Source organism: Triticum dicoccoides, chromosome 1A (assembly GCF_002162155.2).
Source record: "Triticum dicoccoides isolate Atlit2015 ecotype Zavitan chromosome 1A, WEW_v2.0, whole genome shotgun sequence".
Lineage (NCBI taxonomy): Eukaryota > Viridiplantae > Streptophyta > Magnoliopsida > Poales > Poaceae > Triticum > Triticum dicoccoides.
Window position 1 is genome coordinate 44,666,801 of NC_041380.1, and position 20,600 is coordinate 44,687,400.

General features: G+C 42.1%; 1 protein-coding gene across 5 annotated transcripts; it reads right to left on the bottom strand.

Annotated features, from left to right (window-relative positions):
* Positions 1–13,330: 13,330 nt before the first annotated feature.
* On the bottom strand, positions 13,331–16,676 carry LOC119361982. 5 transcript variants are annotated; one of them, XM_037627174.1, is made up of 4 exons: positions 16,369–16,676; positions 16,009–16,263; positions 13,825–13,962; positions 13,399–13,670 (listed from the first exon to the last, which is right to left on the bottom strand). In XM_037627174.1, the coding sequence occupies exons 2-4, from the start codon at positions 16,252–16,254 to the stop codon at positions 13,515–13,517; spliced, it is 540 nt and encodes a 179-aa protein (XP_037483071.1). In that variant the 5' UTR covers positions 16,255–16,263; positions 16,369–16,676; the 3' UTR covers positions 13,399–13,514. The 5 variants fall into 5 exon arrangements, 3 of the variants coding, with proteins under 3 accessions (XP_037483071.1, XP_037483064.1, XP_037483058.1); XM_037627167.1 differs by having other exon boundaries at positions 16,009–16,272; XM_037627161.1 differs by having other exon boundaries at positions 13,402–13,670; positions 16,009–16,676.
* Between the last annotated feature and the right edge of the window lie 3,924 nt (positions 16,677–20,600).

The following is a 20,600-nucleotide window of genomic DNA, read 5'->3' on the forward strand; positions in this document are numbered from 1 at the left end:
TGTAGGGCTGCCTCTTCTCCTTTCCACTAAGGCCCATCATGGCCCATTTAGCTCCCGGGGGGGGGGGGTTCCGGTAACCTTCCCGGTAATCCGGTAAAATCCCGATTTCACCCGGAACACTTCCGATATCCAAACATAGGCTTCCAATATATCAATCTCTACGTCTCGACCATTTCGAGACTCCTCGTCATGTCCGTGATCACATCCGGGACTCCGAACAACCTTTTGTACATCAAAATGCATAAACTCATAATATAACTGTCATCGTAACCTTAAGCGTGCGGACCCTACGGGTTCGAGAACAATGTAGACATGACCGAGACATGTCTCCGGTCAATAACCAATAGCGGGACCTGGATGCCCATATTGGCTCCTACATATTCTACGAAGATCTTTATCGGTCAGACCGCATAACAACATACGTTGTTCCCTTTGTCATCGGTATGTTACTTGCCTGAGATTCGATCGTCGGTATCCCATACCTAGTTCAATCTCATTGCCGTCAAGTCTCTTTACTCGTTCCGTAATACATCATCTCGCAACTAACTCATTAGTTGCAATGCTTGCAAGGCTTATGTGATGTGCATTACCGAGAGGGCCCAGAGATACCTCTCCGACAATCGGAGTGACAAAACCTAATCTCGAAATACGCCAACCCAACATGTACCTTTGGAGACACCTGTAGTACTCCTTTATAATCACCCAGTTACGTTGTGACGTTTGGTAGTAACCAAAGTGTTCCTCCGGTAAACGGGAGTTGCATAATCTCATAGTTACAGGAACATGTATAAGTCATGAAGAAAGCAATAGCAACAAACTAAACGATCGGGTGCTAAGCTAATGGAATGGGTCATGTCAATCAGATCATTCTCTTAATGATGTGATCCCATTAATCAAATAACAACTCATTGTTCATGGTTAGGAAACATAACCATCTTTGATTAACGAGCTAGTCAAGTAGAGGCATACTAGTGACACTTTGTTTGTCTATGTATTCACACATGTATTATGTTTCTGGTTAATACAATTCTAGCATGAATAACAAAACCTTTTATCATGATTATAAGGAAATAAATAATAACTTTATTATTGCCTCTAGGGCATATTTCCTTCACAAAGCATATAGTTTTATACAGACTTGCGGTGAAGCCTGTATTTACAAGAAAGTGAGTGGGAGCACTACAACATTTCTGATAAGTATATGTGAATGACATATTGTTGATCGGAAATAATGTAGAATTATTCTGTAAAGCATAAAGGAGTGTTTGAAAGGAGTTTTTCAAAGAAAGACTTCGGTGAAGCTGCTTACATATTGAGCTCCAAGATCTATAGAGATAGATCAAGACGCTTGATAAGTTTTTTCAATGAATACATACCTTGACAAGATTTTGAAGTAGTTCAAAATGGAGCAGTCAAAGAGAGAGTTCTTGCCTGTATTACAAGGTGTGAAGTTGAGTAAGACTCAAAGCCCGACCACGGCAGAAGATAGAAAGAGAATGAAAGTCATTCCCTATGCCTTGGCCATAGGTTCTATAAAGTATGTCATGCTGTATACCAGATCTATTGTATACCCTGCACTGATTTGGCAAGGGAGTACAATAGTGATCTAGGAGTAGATCACTGGACAGCAGTCAGAATTATCCTTACTGAAATAAGGATATGTTTCTCGATTATGGACGTGACAAAAAGGTTCGTCGTAAAGGGTTACGCCGATGCAAGTTTTGACACTAATCTAGATGACTGTAAGTCTCGGTCTAGATACATATTGAAAGTGGGAGCAATTAGCTAGAGTAGCTCCATGCAGAGCATTGTTGACATAGAAATTTGTAAAATACATGTGGATCTGAATATGGCAGACCCGTTGACTAAGATTCTCTCACAAGCAAAACATGACCACACCTTAGTACTCTTTGGGTGTTAATCACATAGCGATGTGAACTAGATTACTGAATCTAGTAAACCCTTTGGGTGTTGGTCACATGGCGATGTGAACTATGGGTGTTAATCACATGATGATGTGAACTATCGATGTTAATCACATGGTGATGTGATCTAGATTATTGACTCTAGTGCAAGTGGGAGACTGAAGGAAATATGCCCTAGAGGCAATAATAAAGTTATTATTTATTTCCTTATATCATGATAAATGTTTATTATTCATGCTAGAATTCTATTAACCGGAAACATAATACATGTGTGAATACATAGACAAACAGAGTGTCACTAGTGTGCCTCTACTTGACTAGCTCGTTAATCAAAGATGGTTATGTTTCCTAACCATGAACAAAAAGTTGTTATTTGATTAACGAGGTCACATCATTAGTTGAATGATCTAATTGACATGACCCATTCCATTAGCTTAGCATCCGATCGTTTAGTATGTTGCTATTGCTTTCTTCATGACTTATACACGTTCCTATGACTATGAGATTATGCAACTCCCGTTTGCCAGAGGAACACTTTGGGTGCTACCAAACGTCACAACGTAACTGGGTGATTATAAAGGAGCATTACAGGTGTCTCCAAAGGTACATGTTGGGTTGGCGTATTTCGAGATTAGGATTTGTCACTCCGATTGTCGGAGAGGTATCTCTGGGCCTTCTCGGTAATGCACATCACATAAGCCTTGCAAGCATTACAACTAATATGTTAGTTGTGAGATGATGTATTACGGAACGAGTAAAGAGACTTGCCGGTAACGAGATTGAACTAGGTATTGGATACCGACGATCGAATCTCGGGCAAGTAACATACCGATGACAAAGGGAACAACGTATGTTGTTATGCGGTCTGACCGATAAAGATCTTCGTAGAATATGTAGGAGCCAATATGGGCATCCAGGTCCCGCTATTGGTTATTGACCGGAGATCTGTCTCAGTCATGTCTACATTGTTCTCGAACCGTAGGGTCCGCACGCTTAACGTTACGATGACAGTTATTATGAGTTTTGATGTACCGAAGTTAGTTTGGAGTCCCAGATGTGATCACGGACATGACGAGGAGTCTCGAAATGGTCGAGACATAAAGATCGATATATTGGATGACTATATTCGGACACCGGAAGGGTTCCGGAGAAGTATCGGATAAAACAGGAGCACCAGAGGGTTACCGGAACCCCCCGGGGGGTTAATGGGCCTCATGGGCCTAAAGTGGAGAAAGAGGAAGGGGCTGCCAGGGCAGGCCGCGCGCCCCCTCTCCCCCTAGTCCGAATTGGACAAGGAGGGAGGGGCGGCGCCCCCCCTTTCCTTCTCTCCCCCCTCTCTCCTACTTGGACAAGGAAACGGGAGGGGAGTCCTACTCCCGGTAGGAGTAGGACTCCTCCTGCGCCCTCCTCTAGGCCGGCCGCACCCCTCCCCCTTGCTCCTTTATATACGGGGGCAGGGGGGCACCTCTAGACAGAAGTTGATCCTCGTGATCGTTCCTTAGCCGTGTGCGGTGCCCCCTGCCACCAGATTCTACCTCGGTCATATCGTTGTAGTGCTTAGGCGAAGCCCTGCGTCGGTAGAACATCTTCATCATCACCACGCCGTTGTGCTGACGGAACTCATCCCCGAAGCTTTGCTGGATCGGAGCCCGGGGAGCGTCATCGAGCTGTACGTGTGCTAAGAACTCGGAGGTGCTGGAGTAATGGTGCTTGGATCGGTCGGATCGGGAAGAAGACGCACGACTACTTCCTCTACGTTGTGTCAACGCTTCTGTTGCAATCTACAAGGGTACGTAGATCATACTCTCCCCTCTCGTTGCTATGCATCACCATGATCTTGCGTGTGCGTAGGAAATTTTTTGAAATTACTGTGTTACCCAACACCTCGAACCCCCTCCTTCTCCTTCGTTCCTCCCTCCAGCGCCGCCAGGAGAGGAGCGCTCGCGCCCGAGTCTTTCTCTCCCTCGATCCCACCTCGTCCTTCGCACCCTGTCGCTGCTCCCAGCGCCGGCGACCCCTCCGACCGTGCCAACCCCGCCGCCAAGCGTCGCCGACCTCTCCTTCCTCCATCTCCGGCCTTCCCCGCTCAGTCCTGCATCGGTGCTCCCCTGCATCTGCACCCGAGGCCGTGGCCTCATCGTCCCGATTCATGGGCGAATCACCGGAGCCGCGTCAAGCCACCGTCCCCTGCCTCGCCAGCGCCGCCTTTCTCCGCATCCTACTCGTCCCGGACCTCCCCTGCAAACTCTCGCTGCCGTGTCGAGTTCCTGCTACCGCTACTGCCTTGCTGGAGCGCTCCGCCGCGCCAAGTCCTCGCCGCTGGCCTTCCCTGCGCCCGTCATTCCCGAGCCAGGAGCCTCGTTTGAGCGTCGCCTCCTCCTCAAGCAAGCCTACCGTCCACCGCTGCGAGCAGAAGCATTGCTGCCCGTCTTTGTTGACACCACAGGAGCTCCACTGTTGTGTCTCTTTGCCGTCTCGTGAGCTTAGGAATCACTGTCGCCAAGTTCATCTACGGTGGCCATACGAACCGCCAAGTTCGACTACGATCTATCAAGACCACCGTGCTGCATGTCAACATGGGTACGACCACGAACGGCTACCTCCAGATGGATTTCATCAAGTTCCGCTTCAACAAGTGTACCTCTACCGTCGACCCTTGAAGAACCATGGACGTCAAGTTCCTCACCATGACTATGAACGTCTATGAACCGTATGCAACTATCATTGCCCGAAAAACCCTGGGTCACAAGACGCGTGTACGACTTTCGCGAGTACCTCTACCGTCGTCGTGTACCACTATTTCCACTACCGTCGCCGTGGACCCGACAAGTTCGCGAATACGACTACTTCCTCTACGACCCGCGAGAACCGCTACTTTCACCACCATCGCGAGAACAACTACTTCCTCTATGAACCGATCCGCTTTGAAACGCACGCTTAGAAGGTATAACCGCCGAGAATGATCGTCCCAGAACGAATGCATGTCTTGTATGAGATGCATGTTTGGATGTTGTATCCTCCCGTGAACGTTAGTTGTTTCCCTCGCTTGGCACCGTCGTCGTCTCGTGGGAACCTGGTATCCGGGATCACCCCACCATCCTTGCATGGCACGCTCCCGTCACTTTTCCTTTTGCACCGGTATCTCCATGAGCTACCGGAACCGATATGTTGTCGTGGCATCATTTTCGGATTCGTTGTCATGGCAGCCCTTTCATTTCTGCCACTTTGACAAATGATTCATAATGCTCATGTCAACATTTTCATAAAATTGCATAAACTTGAACATGTCATCCGCATCATGATAACAACATCAAGAAAGTTTTAAATTGTTGTTTGCTTCATTTGCTAAATGCATATGGGGTTTTACCGGATTTGTTGTTTGTTATATCCAGCCCCATTTAAATTGTTTAGATAGTATAGTTTTGTTATGCTTCACCTCTTGCCATGTTAACCAACATTTAAATTTGTTGAGTACCTAACCGAGAGAGAACTAAATAATTGATGTGGTGTTTCGTCAATATGCAACTCGTTGCATATTGAGCTCCACTTAACTTGTAGAGTTGTTTGTGCACTTTGCCATGCCATGCATATTTAAACCGGACATGCATCATACTTGGTTGTGCATCATGCCATGTTTATGTGATGGTTGTTTACCATGTTGTTTGCTTCTTTCCGGTTTTGCTTCTTCGTGTTAGTTCCGATAGCGTCGCGTTTGTGAGGATCCGTTCGACTACGTCCGTTTGCCTTCTTCATGGACTCATTCTTCTTCCTTGCGGGATCTCGGGCAAGATGACCATACCCTCGAAATCACTTCTATCTTTGCTTGCTAGTTGTTCGCTCTATTGCTATGCCGCGCTACCTACCACTTGCTTATCATGTCTCCCATATTGCCATGTCAAGCCTCTAACCCACCTTTCCTAGCAAACCGTTGTTTGGCTATGTTACCGCTTTGCTCATCCCCTCTTATAGTGTTGCTAGTTGTAGGTGAAGATGAAGTTTGTTTCATGTTGGAACATGGATATGTTGGGATATCGCAATATCTCTTATTTAATTAATGCATCTATATACTTGGCAAAGGGTGGAAGGCTTGGCCTTATGCCTGGTGTTTTGTTCCACTCTTGCCGCCCTAGTTTCCGTCATACCGGTGTTATATTCCTTGATTTTTGTGTTCCTTACGCGGTTGGGTGTTATGGGAACCCCTTGAAGGTTCGCTTTGAATAAAACTCCTCCAGCATGGCCCAACCTTGGTTTTACATTTGCCTAACAACCTATTACCCTTCCCTTGGGTCGGACAACCCAAGGGTCATCTTTATTTTAACCCCCCCAGGCCAGTGCTTGTCTAAGTGTTGGTCCAAACCGAGCTGCCTGTGGGGCCACCTCGGGGAAACTTGAGGTTTGGTTTTACTCGTAGCTAGTATCATCCGGTGTTGCCCTGAGAACAAGATACGTGCGACTCCTGTCGGGATTGTTGGCACATCGGGTGGCTTTGCTCGTCTTGTTTTATCATTGTCGAAATGTCTTGTAACCGGGATTCCGAGTCTGATCGGGTCGTCCGGGGAGAAGGAATATCCTTCGTTGACCGTGAGAGCTTGTGATGGGCTAAGTTGGGATGCCCCTGCAGGGTTTGAACTTTCGAAAGTCGTGCCCGCGGTTATGGGCAGATGGAAATTTGTTAATATCCGGTTGTAGAGAACTTGTCACTTAACTTAATTAAAATGCATCAACCGCGTGTGTAGCCGTGATGGTCTCTTCTCGGCGGAGTCCGGGAAGTGAACACGGTTTTGTGTTATGCTTGAACGTAAGTAGCTTTAGGATCACTTCTTGATCACTATTAGCTTCTCTACCGTGCTTTGCTTCTCTTCTCGCTCTCGTTTGCGTAAGTTAGCTACCATATATGCTTAGTGCTTGCTGCAGCTCCACCTTACTGCCCTTTCCTACCCATAAGCTTAAATAGTCTTGATCGCGTGGGTGTGAGATTGCTGAGTCCTCGTGACTCACAGATACTTCCAAACAGTTGCAGGTGCCGATGATACCAGTGCAGGTGACGCAAACCAGCTCAAGTGGGAGCTCGATGAAGATCTTGTTCGTTGTGTTGTTTTCATTTTCCTGTTGATTGATACGTCTCCAACGTATCTATAATTTTTGATTGTGCCATGCTATTATATTATCAATCTTGGATGTTTTATATGCATTTATATGCTATTTTATATGATTTTTGGGACTAACCTATTAACCTAGAGCCCAGTGCCAGTTTCTGTTTTTACCTTGTTTTAGAGTATCACAGAAAAGGAAAATCAAATGAAGTCCAATTGACCTGAAACTTCACGGAACTTATTTTTGAAAAGAAAGCAATACAGGAGACTTGGAGTGCACGTCAGGGGATCAACGAGGAAGCCACGAGGCAGGGGGCGCGCCCACCCCCCTGGGCGCGCCCTCCACCCTCGTGGGCCCCTCGTGGCTCCCCTAATGTATTTCTTCCACCTATATATCTCCATATACCCTAAAACGATCGGGGAGCACAATAGATCGGGAGTTCCGCCACCAGAAGCCTCCGTAGCCACCGAAAACCAATCTAGACCCGTTCCGGCACCCTGCCGGAGGGGGCAATCCCTCCCCGGTGGCCATCTTCATCATCCCGGTGCTCTCCATGACGAGGAGGGAGTAGTTCTCTCTCGGGGCTGAGGGTATGTACCAATAGCTATGTGTTTGGTCTCTCTCTCTCTCTCTCTCTCGTGTTCTTGAGGTGATACGATCTTGATGTATCGCGAGCTTTGCTATTATATTTGGATCCTATGATGTTTCTTCCCCCCTCTACTCTCTTGTAATGGATTGAGTTTCCCCTTTGAAGTTATCTTATCGGATTGAGTCTTTAAAGATTTGAGAACACTTGATGTATGTCTTGCCGTGCGTATCTGTGGTGACAATGGGATATCACGTGATTCACTTGATGTATGTTTTGGTGATCAGCTTGCGGGTTCCGCGCATGAACCTATGCATAGGGGTTGGCACACGTTTTCGTCGTGATTCTCCGGTAGAAACTTTGGGGCACTCTTTGAGGTTCTATGTGTTGGTTGAATAGATGAATCTGAGATTGTGTGATGCATATCGTATAATCATATCCACGGATACTTGAGGTGACATTGGAGTATCGAGGTGACATTAGGGTTTTGGTTGATTTGTGTCTTAAGGTGTTATTCTAGTACGAACTCTAAGGCTGTTTGTGACACTTATAGGAATAGCCCAACGGATTCATTGGAAAGAATAACTTTGAGGTGGTTTTGTACCCTACCATAGTCTCTTCGTTTGTTCTCCGCTACTAGTGACTTTGGAGTGACTCTTTGTTGCATGTTGAGGGATAGTTATATGATCCAATTATGTTATTATTGTTGAGAGGACTTGTACTAGTGAAAGTATGAACCCTAGGCGTTGTTTCAACACATTGCAATACCATTTTCGCTCACTTTTATCATTCATTATCTTGCTGTTTTTATATTGCCAGATTACAAAAACTATTATCTACCATCCATATACCACTTGTATCACCATCTCTTCGCCGAACTAGTGCACCTATACAATTTACCATTGTATTGGGTGTGTTGGGGACACAAGAGACTCTTTGTTATTTGGTTGCAGGGTTGCTTGAGAGAGACCATCTTCATCCTACGCCTCCTACGGATTGATAAACCTTAGGTCATCCACTTGAGTAAAATTTGCTACTGTCCTACAAACCTCTGCACTTGGAGGCCCAACAACGTCTACAAGAAGAAGGTTGTGTAGTAGACATCAAGCTCTTTTCTGGCGCCGTTGCCGGGAAGGTGAGTGCTTCAAGGTATATCTTTAGATCTTGCAATCGAGTCTTTTAGTTTCTTGTTTTATCACTAGTTTAGTTTATAAAATAAAATTACAAAAAAATGGAATTGAGTTTACCTCATACGCTTTATCTTTTTAATATCTTTTGTGAGTATGATGGAAAGGAAAATTGTGCTCAAATACTAGAAGAAGAATTACATAGAATGCTTGGCATAAAATATGTGAATGATGAGCATGATTGCAATTTTGTTAGTATGAATTCCTTGAATATCTATGATGCTAATGATATGCAAAGCCACAAGCTTGGGGAAGCTATGTTTGATGAAGATGATATTTTTTGTCCCCCAAGCTTTGATGAGCAAATTTACTATGATGAAAGGATGCCTCCTATCTATGATGATTATTGTGATGACACGTATGCTTTAAAGAATAATGATAACCATGAAACTTGTCATCTTGATCTTAATTTTCAATCACATGATAGTTATTTTGTTGAGTTTGCTCCCACTATTATTCATGAGAAGAAATTTGCTTATGTGGAGAGTAATAAAAATTCTATGCTTGTAGATCATGAAAAACATGCTTTAGATGCTGGTTATATTGTTGAATTCATTCATGATGCTACTGAAAATTATTATGAGGGAGGAACATATGCTTGTAGGAATTGCAATAATATCAAGTTTCCTCTCTATGTGCTTAAAGTTTTGAGGTTATGCTTGTTTTACCTTCCTATGCAAGTTGATTCTTGTTTCCACAAGTTGTTTGCTCACAAAATCCCTATGCATAGGAAGTGGGTTAGACTTAAATATGCTAGTCATATTCTTCATGATGCTCTCTTTATGTTACAATTCTTATCTTTTATGTGAGCATCATTGAAATTATCATGCCTAGCTAGGGGCGTTAAACGATAGCACTTGTTGGGAGGCAACCAAACTTTATTTTTGTTCCTGTTTAGTAATAAATAATTCATCTATCCTTTTTTTAGATGTTGTTTTATGTGTTTAATTAGTGTTTGTGCCAAGTAGAACCGTTGGGAAGACTTGGGGAAAGTCTTGTTGATCTTGCTGTAAAAAACAAAAACTTTAGCGCTCACGAGAATCGCTTCCATTTTTATTCGAAAGTTCTATTTAGTTAATTCTTTTTTCTGATGATTAATAGACAAATTACTCGGGTCCATCAATTTATTTGAGAATTTTATGAGTTCCATAAGTGGTCGAAACCTACAGATTACTACAGACTGTTCTGTTTTTGAAAGATTCTGTTTTCTATGTGTTGTTTGCTTATTTTGATGAATCTATGAGTAGTATCGGAGGGTACGAACCATAGAGAAGTTGGAATACAGTAGATATTACACCAATATAAATTTAGAATGAGTTCATTACAGTACCTTATGATGGTGATTTGCTTTCTTATACTAACGGAGCTTACAAGTTTTCTGTTAAGTTTTGTGTTGTGAAGTTTTCAAGTTTTGGGTAAAGATTCGATGGACTATGGAATAAAGAGTGGAAAGAGCCTAAGCTTGGGGATTCCCAAGGCACCCCAAGGTAATATTCAAGGACAACCAAGAGCCTAAGCTTGGGGATGCCCCGGAAGGCATCCCCTCTTCCGTCTTCGTTCATCGGTAACTTTACTTGGAGCTATATTTTTATTCACCACATGATATGTGTTTTGCTTGGAGCGTCAATTTATTTTGTTAGGATTTGCTTGCTGTTATTTAGAACAATGTTTTGCATATTTTATTTCAATAAAAGTGGCATGGATAGCCTTTACTATACCTGTTTTACAAGTCTTCATGTTGCTGTTTGAAAACTGAAAGTTTACCGCTGTTGCAATAATTTCCTAGAAAAGTCAGAATGTGATAAAATGTTGAAACCTTTTGCATATTAATCTCTGATAAATTTACTACAGTGGGAATTTTCTTTCATAATTTTTGGAGTTAGGGAAGTATGGATCTTGCTGCACTCTTCACAGACTGTTCTGTTTAGGCAGATTGCTGTTATGTTTGCATTGTTTGCATATGTTTGCTTATTTAATGATTCTATTTGAGGATAGGACTATTAAATATGCAGAGGCATTTAGTATGAAATATTAAATAATAATTTTAGTGATTTGCTACAGTAGAGTATGATAAGGTTTTTGCAATGGTTTATACTAACTTACCTCACGAGTCCTTGTTGAGTTTTGTGTGGATGAAGCTTTTGAGATTTAGGGAGACCGTGATATGAGAGGAATTAAGGAGACACAAAAGCTCAAGCTTAGGGATGCCCAAGGCATCCCAAGATAGTATTTCAAGAGGTCTCAAGCGTCTAATCTTGGGGATGCCCCGGTTGGCATCTCACCTTTCTTCTTCAACAACTATCAGTTAGTTTCGGTTGATACTAAGTTTTTGCTTCTTCACATGATGTTTGCTATTTTTAGATGTCATTTTATTTTGTTTTGCTTGCTGTTTGAATAAAGTATCAATATCTGAAATTATTAAATGTTAGAGAGTCTTCACATAGTTGCATAATTACTCGACTACTCATTGAGCTTCACTTATATATTTAGGAGTAGTTTGTCATTTGCTCTAGTGCTTCACTTATATATTTTTAGAGCACGGCGGAGGTTTTATTTTATAGAAATAATTGATCTCTCATGCTTCACTTATATTATTTTGAGAGTCTTTTAGAACATCGTGGTAATGTGCTTTGGTTATGAATTTAGTCCTAATATGATGGGCAGCCAAGAGGGATATAATAAAAACTTTCATATAAAGTGCATTGAATACTAAGAGAAGTTTGATACTTGATAATTGTTTTGAGATATGGAGATGGTGATATTAGAGTCATGCTAGTTGAGTAGTTGTGAATTTGAGAAATACTTGTGTTGAAGTTTGTGATTCCCGTAGCATGCACGTATAGTGAACCGTTATGTGATTAAGTCGGAGCATGCTTTTTTTATTGATTACCTTCCTTATGAGTGGCGGTCGGGGACGAGCGATGGTATTTTCCTACCAATCTATCCCCCTAGGAGCATGCGCGTAGTGCTTGATTTTTGATGACTTGTAGATTTTTGCAATAAGTATGTGAGTTCTTTATGACTAATGTTGAGTCCATGGATTATACGCACTCTTACCCTTCCACCATTGCTAGCATCTTCGGTACCGTGCATTGCCCTTTCTCACATTGAGAGTTGGTGCAAACTTCGCCGGTGCATCCAAACCCCGTAATATGATACGCTCTATCACACATAAACCTCTTTATATCTTCCTCAAAACAGCCACTATACCTACCTATTATGGCATTTCCATAGCCATTCCGAGATATATTGCCATGCAACTTTACACCATTCCGTTTATTATGACACGCATCTTCATTGTCATATTGCTTTGCATGATCATGTAGTTGACATCGTATTTGTGGCAAAGCCACCGTTCATAATTTTTCATACATGTCACTCTTGAGTCATTGCACATCCCGGTACACCGCCGGAGGCATTCATATAGAGTCATACTTTGTTCTAGTATCGAGTTGTAATTCTTGAGTTGTAAATAAATAGAAGTGTGATGATCATCATCAATAGTATTGTCCCAAAAAAAGAGAAAAAAAGAGGAAGGCTAAAAAAAGAAAGGAAAAAAGGCCAAATAAAAAATAATATAAAAGGGACAATGCTACTATCCTTTTTCCACACTTGTGCTTCAAAGTAGCACCATGATCTTCATGATAGAGAGTCTCTTATTTTGTCACTTTCATATACTAGTGGGAAATTTTTATTATAGAACTTGGCTTGTATATTCCAATAATGGGCCTCCTCAAGTGCCCTAGGTCTTTGTGAGCAAGCAAGTTGGATGCACACCCACTTAGTTTCTTTTGTTGAGCTTTCATACATTTATAGCTCTGGTGCATCCGTTGCATGGCAATCCCTACTCCTTGCATTAACATCAATCGGTGGGCATCTCCATAGCCCATTGATTAGCCTCGTTGATGTGAGACTTTCTCCTTTTTGTATTCTCCACATGAGGGACCTCATTATATTCTATTCCACCCATAGTGCTATGTCCATGACTCGCGCTCATATATTGCGTGATATGATACGCTCTTTCACACATAAACCTCCACTACAAGAAATATGGCCAATTATGACTCCCCATTTTGGTCATTGATTTTTCATTGCTTTCATTTATTGACTTTTTTTGACCAAATTTAGAAGGTCAACAGTTGGCCGTCAAGAGTAAACAAACGTGACATTTTCTCGAATTTTGGTCAGGACCGCCCTTGACCAAAATTTTGGTCGCTAAACCTTTGACCAAAATTATGGTCATTACTAATGAGCCTAGACCACGTAGGATCTGACGTGGCCAAGCCAACATGGCACATGCAATGACATGGATGCCATGTAGGATCGGTCCAAATCAGCTGTTTTAATGGGCTAGGCCCAATAATTCAGCCCACTTCTAAATTTACTTTTTGGTCATAAGCATGGGCCAAGCCCAACATATCAGTTCTTGGGCTAAGGCGTGCAACCCATTTATTTAATCGATTATTAATTGGGCCAGCCCATTTATCTACCCAACAAAAAAACTTTGTTGGGCCTTGAAACGATACAGCCCACTCACACAATTTATTATTTTCAGTACAACCCTTATTGAAGGGTGACCAACAACAGCCAACAGTATCTCAAAAAGAAAAATACATTGCACAATTTTCCAGTCAACCAACAAATGAGAATATAATGATAATAATAATGTAATTCTCCAGGATTTCATTAAGTTAGACCCAGTAGTATCATTACACCACATGTTCATAAGATGGCACCAACCAAAACAACACAACCAGTGAGGGAGAAATGTGTTGGAGGGACATTCTTTAGTGAGAAAAGGTCAGCAACAACAGCAACATCACTCTTTTGTTCTCCACCTTCTGGTACCTCTTGTTCCATAGAACTTTTCATGTTAGCCTGACATTTAAAGAAAGATGTACACATGAGCAGAGTACTTTGTCCATCAATATATTGCAGTTGGTTCTGAATGACTAGGAAACTTTATAAGCAAACTATTCAAGAACCGATGTCCTAGTAGCAGAATTTAAGAAGCTAACATCATGGTACATACACTTTGGTATTTGAAAAAACTTAGCACTTTTGTGGAACAAACACGTTCAACGCCATACACCCCAGGGTTGAGCTGTTTGTGTTCAACGCGAGAGTGGATGGCGCTGAACTGCGCTACCTTCGTCGTTGTCATTTTTGCCTGCCTCAAGCCATCCACCACATGTGATTTTCCTGGTAGCACAAGGTGAAACAACAGAGTAGGCATCAGTGATTGCCATCTTGGAGCAGAAGCTTGCAAATAAGTTAAACCTGTACGTGCATGAATAAAGAAAAGAGAAAAAAAAATAGAGTAAAGGATGAACGCTGCTACTGGGTATGGAAGAATCTTTCTAGGCCAAGCACTGCAGCTCGTTATATAACAAGCCAACACTCACTTTTGTAATTCACCCAAGGGTCAAAGAAAGGAGGCCACGGTTCAACACCATATATGTTGGCGTTGAGCTCTAACAACTCAACGCCGGCTGTTGAGCCTATCATGTGTGTTTGCTCCATAAAAATAATAAATGATGATGCATCACTAATATGTCATGTTTACAACTCCTCAATTAAATGACCATCTCTCCTTTAGAGGTGAAAAGTGCCAGAACTGGCCCTTGTTTGTTTTCAGGGGCTAAATATGGCAAGTAATTTTGATTGGGGGTAGTATGCGTACATACAATATTTTTGGTGTTCCTGTTGGTATGCAAGTTTTTTTTCGATTGTTGTTAAATTCAGGACTATGTGTTATTTCTGCTCAGATGTGATTCATTTTCAAGAATCACCGCAAGAGTTTGTTGGTAGATACACTAGTTTACACATGTATGTGTGTGATCACTTGCAAGACTGCAACCAAGGTACACATCCAAGAATCTGTAACATTAGTAAATAGGGATATCCCCTTCCTCTCCTTGATAAGCCTAAATCACAAGTGTTATGCTGCTAATCTTATGTAGCTTCGTTTCTGAATTTATATTGTTTGTGTGATTGTTTGAGACTGCAAAAAGCTTAAGCTTATATCTACTGGTGAGTTTGAAGATGTAACTAGTTTTCCATTTCATGCAGGTGTGTCTTACAATTTCGAAAAGACTGATAATGGTATTTTCCGGTTAAAGCTCACTGCAAATGCGAAAAAAATAATAGCTGATTTGAGAAGGCCTCTTGAGATTTTGATGAAAGGCAACACTATAAACCACCCTGACCTGACAATAAGTGCAGTTCAGCTACTTTTGTCCCATGATGGTGTACTAATACAACTTGTCATTTTGAAAGAAAGATTGGAAAATCTATACTGCACTCGACGCACACCCGCGTCCCGGGCGGCAGCTGCCGCGCGAGGCTAGCTACAGTGCGGTGCTCTATTTGCTCAATACAAACTAGCAGTGATTGCTACATGGGATGGACAGCACATGCTTTTGTAAATATCTCTAGAATAGAATGTTGACAAAATAATAATCCAGTCTACATGCTACTAATTAAGTAGTAGTTATTTGAATAGTTTGTAGTAGGCAAGTAGAACAAATCAAGCTTGGCAATTACAATTTTTTTGCAGGTTACTATTAGATATATGAAATAAGCATGGCATCAAGTTCACTAAACAAGTAAGCATGCAAAACAAAACCAAGTTTGCACATCCAAAGTGTGTCACGTACTAGAGATGCCTTTGACCGAGAAGTGCAAATCAGAATCACGTATGAAAAGACACTTCCATCAGCACGTTTGCTATTCAAAAAAACATCACGTTTGTTGTACTGACACACAATCAGTTTCCAATTATATCTCAAAACCAATCAACACAAGCTAGCCACGCTACACATCCCAGCTAATTGCAACTTGGCGTTGTAAGCAATAATCGGCAAGCCTTAGCTCTGCCTCAGGCCTCGGTCGACAGAACAGTAAACGTTTTAGTAGCTTTTGACCAACCAAGACGTACTACACAGAACAAAACAAGGAAGGAGATACTGTAGAAAGCAAAGCTGCCTTGCGGTTTTAAACAAATTGCCATCGCCTCAAGACAAGAACGCGTGGACATGACTACTACTGCATACACGATAAACCCAGTCAAAAGGAAGCAGGCAAATATACTCGAACGACAGTAGATAACTCGAGCAACAGAGACCGCAAGACCTCTGCATCTGCGTACGGTGCTAGATCCATCTTAACTTGCGAGAACAAGCACATATCTAAAATCGATGAAGCCGGGATATACCTCGGGTGCCGAGCGGAGCGTCACCGTGGGGGTGCTGCTAGAGTCGATCGAGCCCGACAGCGAACAGAGACGGCGGGAGGACACGTTAACGGAGACGGAGCTCTGTCCGCGAAGCAGACGATGCAAGGGAGGCCATGGCGAGGAGGCAAACGGCGGCGGCGCTTGGACTTGGGCGAGGCTTCGGCTCGGCGGTGCAGGAACGACGAGGAGGGACTTGGCATCAGGGCGGCGCGCTGCAAGGTCCATGGCGGCAGAGTGCACTGTTTGAGACAGGGAGAGAAATCGAGATGTGTGAGAGAGAAAAAGGAGGAAGAAAGAGAGAACGGGAAGAAGAGAACAGAGAAGAAGGGTGGCACTCATCTGCTGGCTCCGGCAAGCTGTGGCTGGTGGTCGCCGGCGCCGGCGTGCAAAACCACAGGAGGAGCTCCTCTCGTGGGGCTCGGGTGCGGGGAATCGTGGGAGGAGGCTGCGAGGACGGGCGCGCTCGGGCGCTCGCTCGATCTCCTCGGGCGTAGAGGTGGCCGGGAGATGCGGAGAGGGGAGGGAGGGACGAGGTCGGCGGCGGTGGGTGAGGAGGACGGCGAGGTCGGTGGTGTGTGGGAGAGGACTGGATCGGGAGGGGGCGGGTACGGGGAGGAGGTGGTGGTGGCGGCGGGGAGATTGGGAGCAGGGAGGAGGGGTGCGATGGGGATCTAGGGTTTGGGCTGCGGGGGTGGGGGGCTATCTCTTTTTCTATTTTTTCTGTGGATAAATGGATGGATGGGTGTGGGATGGAGATATGGATGGATGGATGGATGGGCGCTATGTCATCGATCCGTGGGAAGAGTTTTGATTGATTCAAAAAAATAGTGATTTAAAATAGTTTCCAAGTACTAAAAATAGAGGGATTTTGTGAAGTAGCTATCAAAACTATTTTGCAAAAGGGCATCACACAAATTTTGACTCAAGTTAGACCATATTTTATGGATGAGCATCAATTTATATGCATTTCTGATCTTTTTATCTAATTTTAATCATTTTTCGAGTGCCCAAAAAGAGTTTTTTGTGAAGAACCTACCATATATTTGTTGCAAAATTGGACACAAACATTTTTATAAAGTATTAGGCCATATTTAATCTAAAATTGACCAAATGGTTGGGTGTCAAGAGTTTGGATGCACCTCTCGTGGAAAAAACAAATTTCCGCCGATTCCGTTGGAAGCGGGTCAAATTTGAACTGCAGTTGTCTCATAGTTTGTTCTTTATTTTTTCCAAAAATCATTTCTAGTTACATAAATATCTGTTTAATCATAGAAACATCAAAAGTTTTTCAAGATGCAACCACTAGCTATGAAAGGTCATGCCCGTCGTTTTGACCACATTTTGAAACAGGCATGAGAAATTAAAAAAAAATAAAAATTGGAAAACCTTCGCATTGTGTCATTACATGTGACCAAGTTATTAGGAAAAATAATAAACTTGTAATACAGTAATTATTTTAAAAAGGTGTTCTCAGAAATGAGCTATTATGTGTGGAGATTCAGGGCTTTCAAGCCAAATGATCAATCTTATGGCCACATTCATGGCATAGTTTGTTCAAATGATCTCATATCATGCACAAGGGTGCATATTGAAATGGCAAACAATGTTGTCTAAGGAAGTTTTCATTTTCTTTGAATAAAAATTTATTTTCCATTTTTTCGAGTGCCCAAAATGAGTTTTTTTGTGAAGGACCTACCATATATTTTTTGCAAAATTCGACCAAATCAAATTTATAAAAATGCTAGGCCATATTTAGTGCACAATAGATAAAATTGTTGGGTGTCAAAAGTTTTGATCCACCTCTGATGAAAAAGACAAATTTCCGCCGATTCAGCAGGAAGCGGGTCAAATTTGAAATGCAGCTGCCTCATAGTTTGCTCTTTTATTTTTCCAAAAATCATTTCTAGGTACATAAGTATCTATTTAAGTATAAATACATGGTTTGGTGGCGATACTGTCGACGTTCTGGGAACGGGGGTCCCCAGACTTGCCTGCCTGCGGCGTGGCTCAGGTGGGGGCCCAGCGCGGCCCGTCTTCATCAGCCCAAGCTCAAGACCCTCGCAAGGGGCCAAGCCTCGCGGGGCGGACGACAGGAAGCTTCCTCAAGAGAGCGGCCTCATCAGGCAGGCTCGCGAGGAGGCGGAGAGATCAATGCAAGGGTACCTCGCGAGAAACCCGTGGCGCAAGTCATGACGATCGAGACCAGGCGGGCGCCAGGCGAGCGCCAGCCTGCACAGGGTCCTTGTTTTCCCTTTGGTGCAAAGGGGGCAAGCACAGGCCAAGGTATCAGGCAAATGTTACCATTCCGGTGCAACAAGACCAAGACCAGCCGGACGGCCGGACGGAGGTCACCGAGGAGCCCAAGACGATGTCATCACTAGTGCTTTTGGCAGCCAAAGACCACGTTTGGTCAGGATAACTTGTACTAGATGTTCCCCCTTCAATAGGAAAATGAATATTGTTGAATTATTTTTGAACTAGGCAAGGAAGGTTTTTTACATATTTGATGAATATATGACCCAAAGAATTTATGAGACTTTTTTGGGAATTTTGGGAATGACAGAAATATAGGTTGCTTCACAACCTAGGGCAAAAATTGACACGTGGACATGACACATAGGCAAAACTGATGAGGGAAAATGGTTATATTAAATGAGCTAAAATTTTGTGAAGGGAAATGGTTTTACAAATTTCATGCAAGTTGGATATATACAAATAGTACTTCCTTCACAATGCTCTCCACTGAACAGAAATTTGGGAAAAATATTGAGGGAAAATGGTTATATTAAATGAGCTAAAATTTTGTGGAGGAAGGTTCTATGGGTAGGGTCATGTCCTGGTAATTTTCAGCAATTATAAAACAATATAAAATATAGTTGCTTCACAAACTAAAAAAATTACTAGAAGAAAAGATTGGATGGCGAGCTCCCATGGATTGTTATGGAGAGCTATAATATGGGCATAAAGAAAATTTGTTTTTTTAAGAAACTACCAAATTTTTGTTGCAAAATAGCACCACTCCATTTTTCAAAAATATTTTCAAATGCCTGCTTTAACATTTTCTAAATACATGATTTACTTTATTCATAGACATTGTATATTTTTTGTATACATTTTTGATTTTTTGCATACATGAGAAACATTTTCAAATGCTTGCTTTAACATTTTTAAATACAAGTTTGACTTTATTCACAGACATTGTATATTTTCTGTATACATTTTTTCAAATGCTTGCTTTAACATTTTCTAAATACATGACTGACTTTATTAACAGACATTGTATATTTTTCGTATACATTTTTCCTATACATGAGAAACATTTTCTTTATATACAATTAGCGTTTTCAAGTGCTTCGTTAACACATTTTTAACACAGTCAACATTTTTATATACAAATTTTAAACATTTTTTAAATACAAAATTAATATTTTTGATACATGGTTAAGAATTTTTTATTTACACATATTAACATTTTCATATGCTTTATTCACATTTTTAAATACTTGTTTACCTTTTTTTCAAATGCTTGATTAACATTTTAAACACATTATCAACTTTTTCCACACACATTGTATATTTTTTATACATGATATACATTTTTCTTTATACACATGTAGCATTTTCAAATGCTTGGTTACATTTTTTTCAAATGTTTTATGTGAAGTTCTTAGTAATATATATTTTTAGAATATATTTGGAAGTATAAACAGAAGTAAAAAAATAACGAACCAACGAAAATCAGATAAAAACGAGCCACGGCCCTGGAGTTGGCCCACTCGGCGCACGTAAAATGTTAAAAGAAAAAAGGGTACCCTCGTCGCACCGATGCCCAAGCCCACTGGACACTGCCCTTAAATACTTGTCGGCCGCAGTTGTATCAGTAGCATAGTTTGGGCATGGTGGTTTGGCTCCGCATAGGAGAGTGAAGGGGCGCGAGTTCGATTCTCACAATGCCCCCCTTTTTGCTGATTTATTCGCCCATTTGAGGGCGTGGCCCGCTTATTAGCACATCGTACAAGGCAGGTTTGTGGTACAAGTCCCACATGTCATTGGTACCATGTTAGTTGGTCCCGCATGTAAATGGTAGACCCCACAAGTCAGTTTAGTCAATACTTGAGCGGTCAAACCAACCATGCAATTGACACATAAGTTAAAATGACACGACACGTAGGCAAAATTGATGATGTGGACGTCTAGTCATATAAGTTTATTCATGTTACAACATTATGACCTTTTAGATTTGTCGTAATCAGCTAGAAATAAGGCTGTTGATCACTGTTGTTTGCTTCATGACCTTTTCGTGTAAGATAATTATGACTTTTTTGACTAAAATGGTCGTTATTGTTTAGTTTTTGGACCCTCCTAAACAGGCTACGACCAATTGGTTCAAAATGGTCATAGATTTATGACCATATCTTCCACGGTCACTAGAGAAGGTCATAATTTAGCATATTTCTTTTAGTGCTCTTCGGTACCGTGCATTGCCCTTTCTCACATTGAGAGTTGGTGCAAACTTCGCCGGTGCATCCAAACCCCGTGATATGATACACTCTTTCACACATAAACCTCCT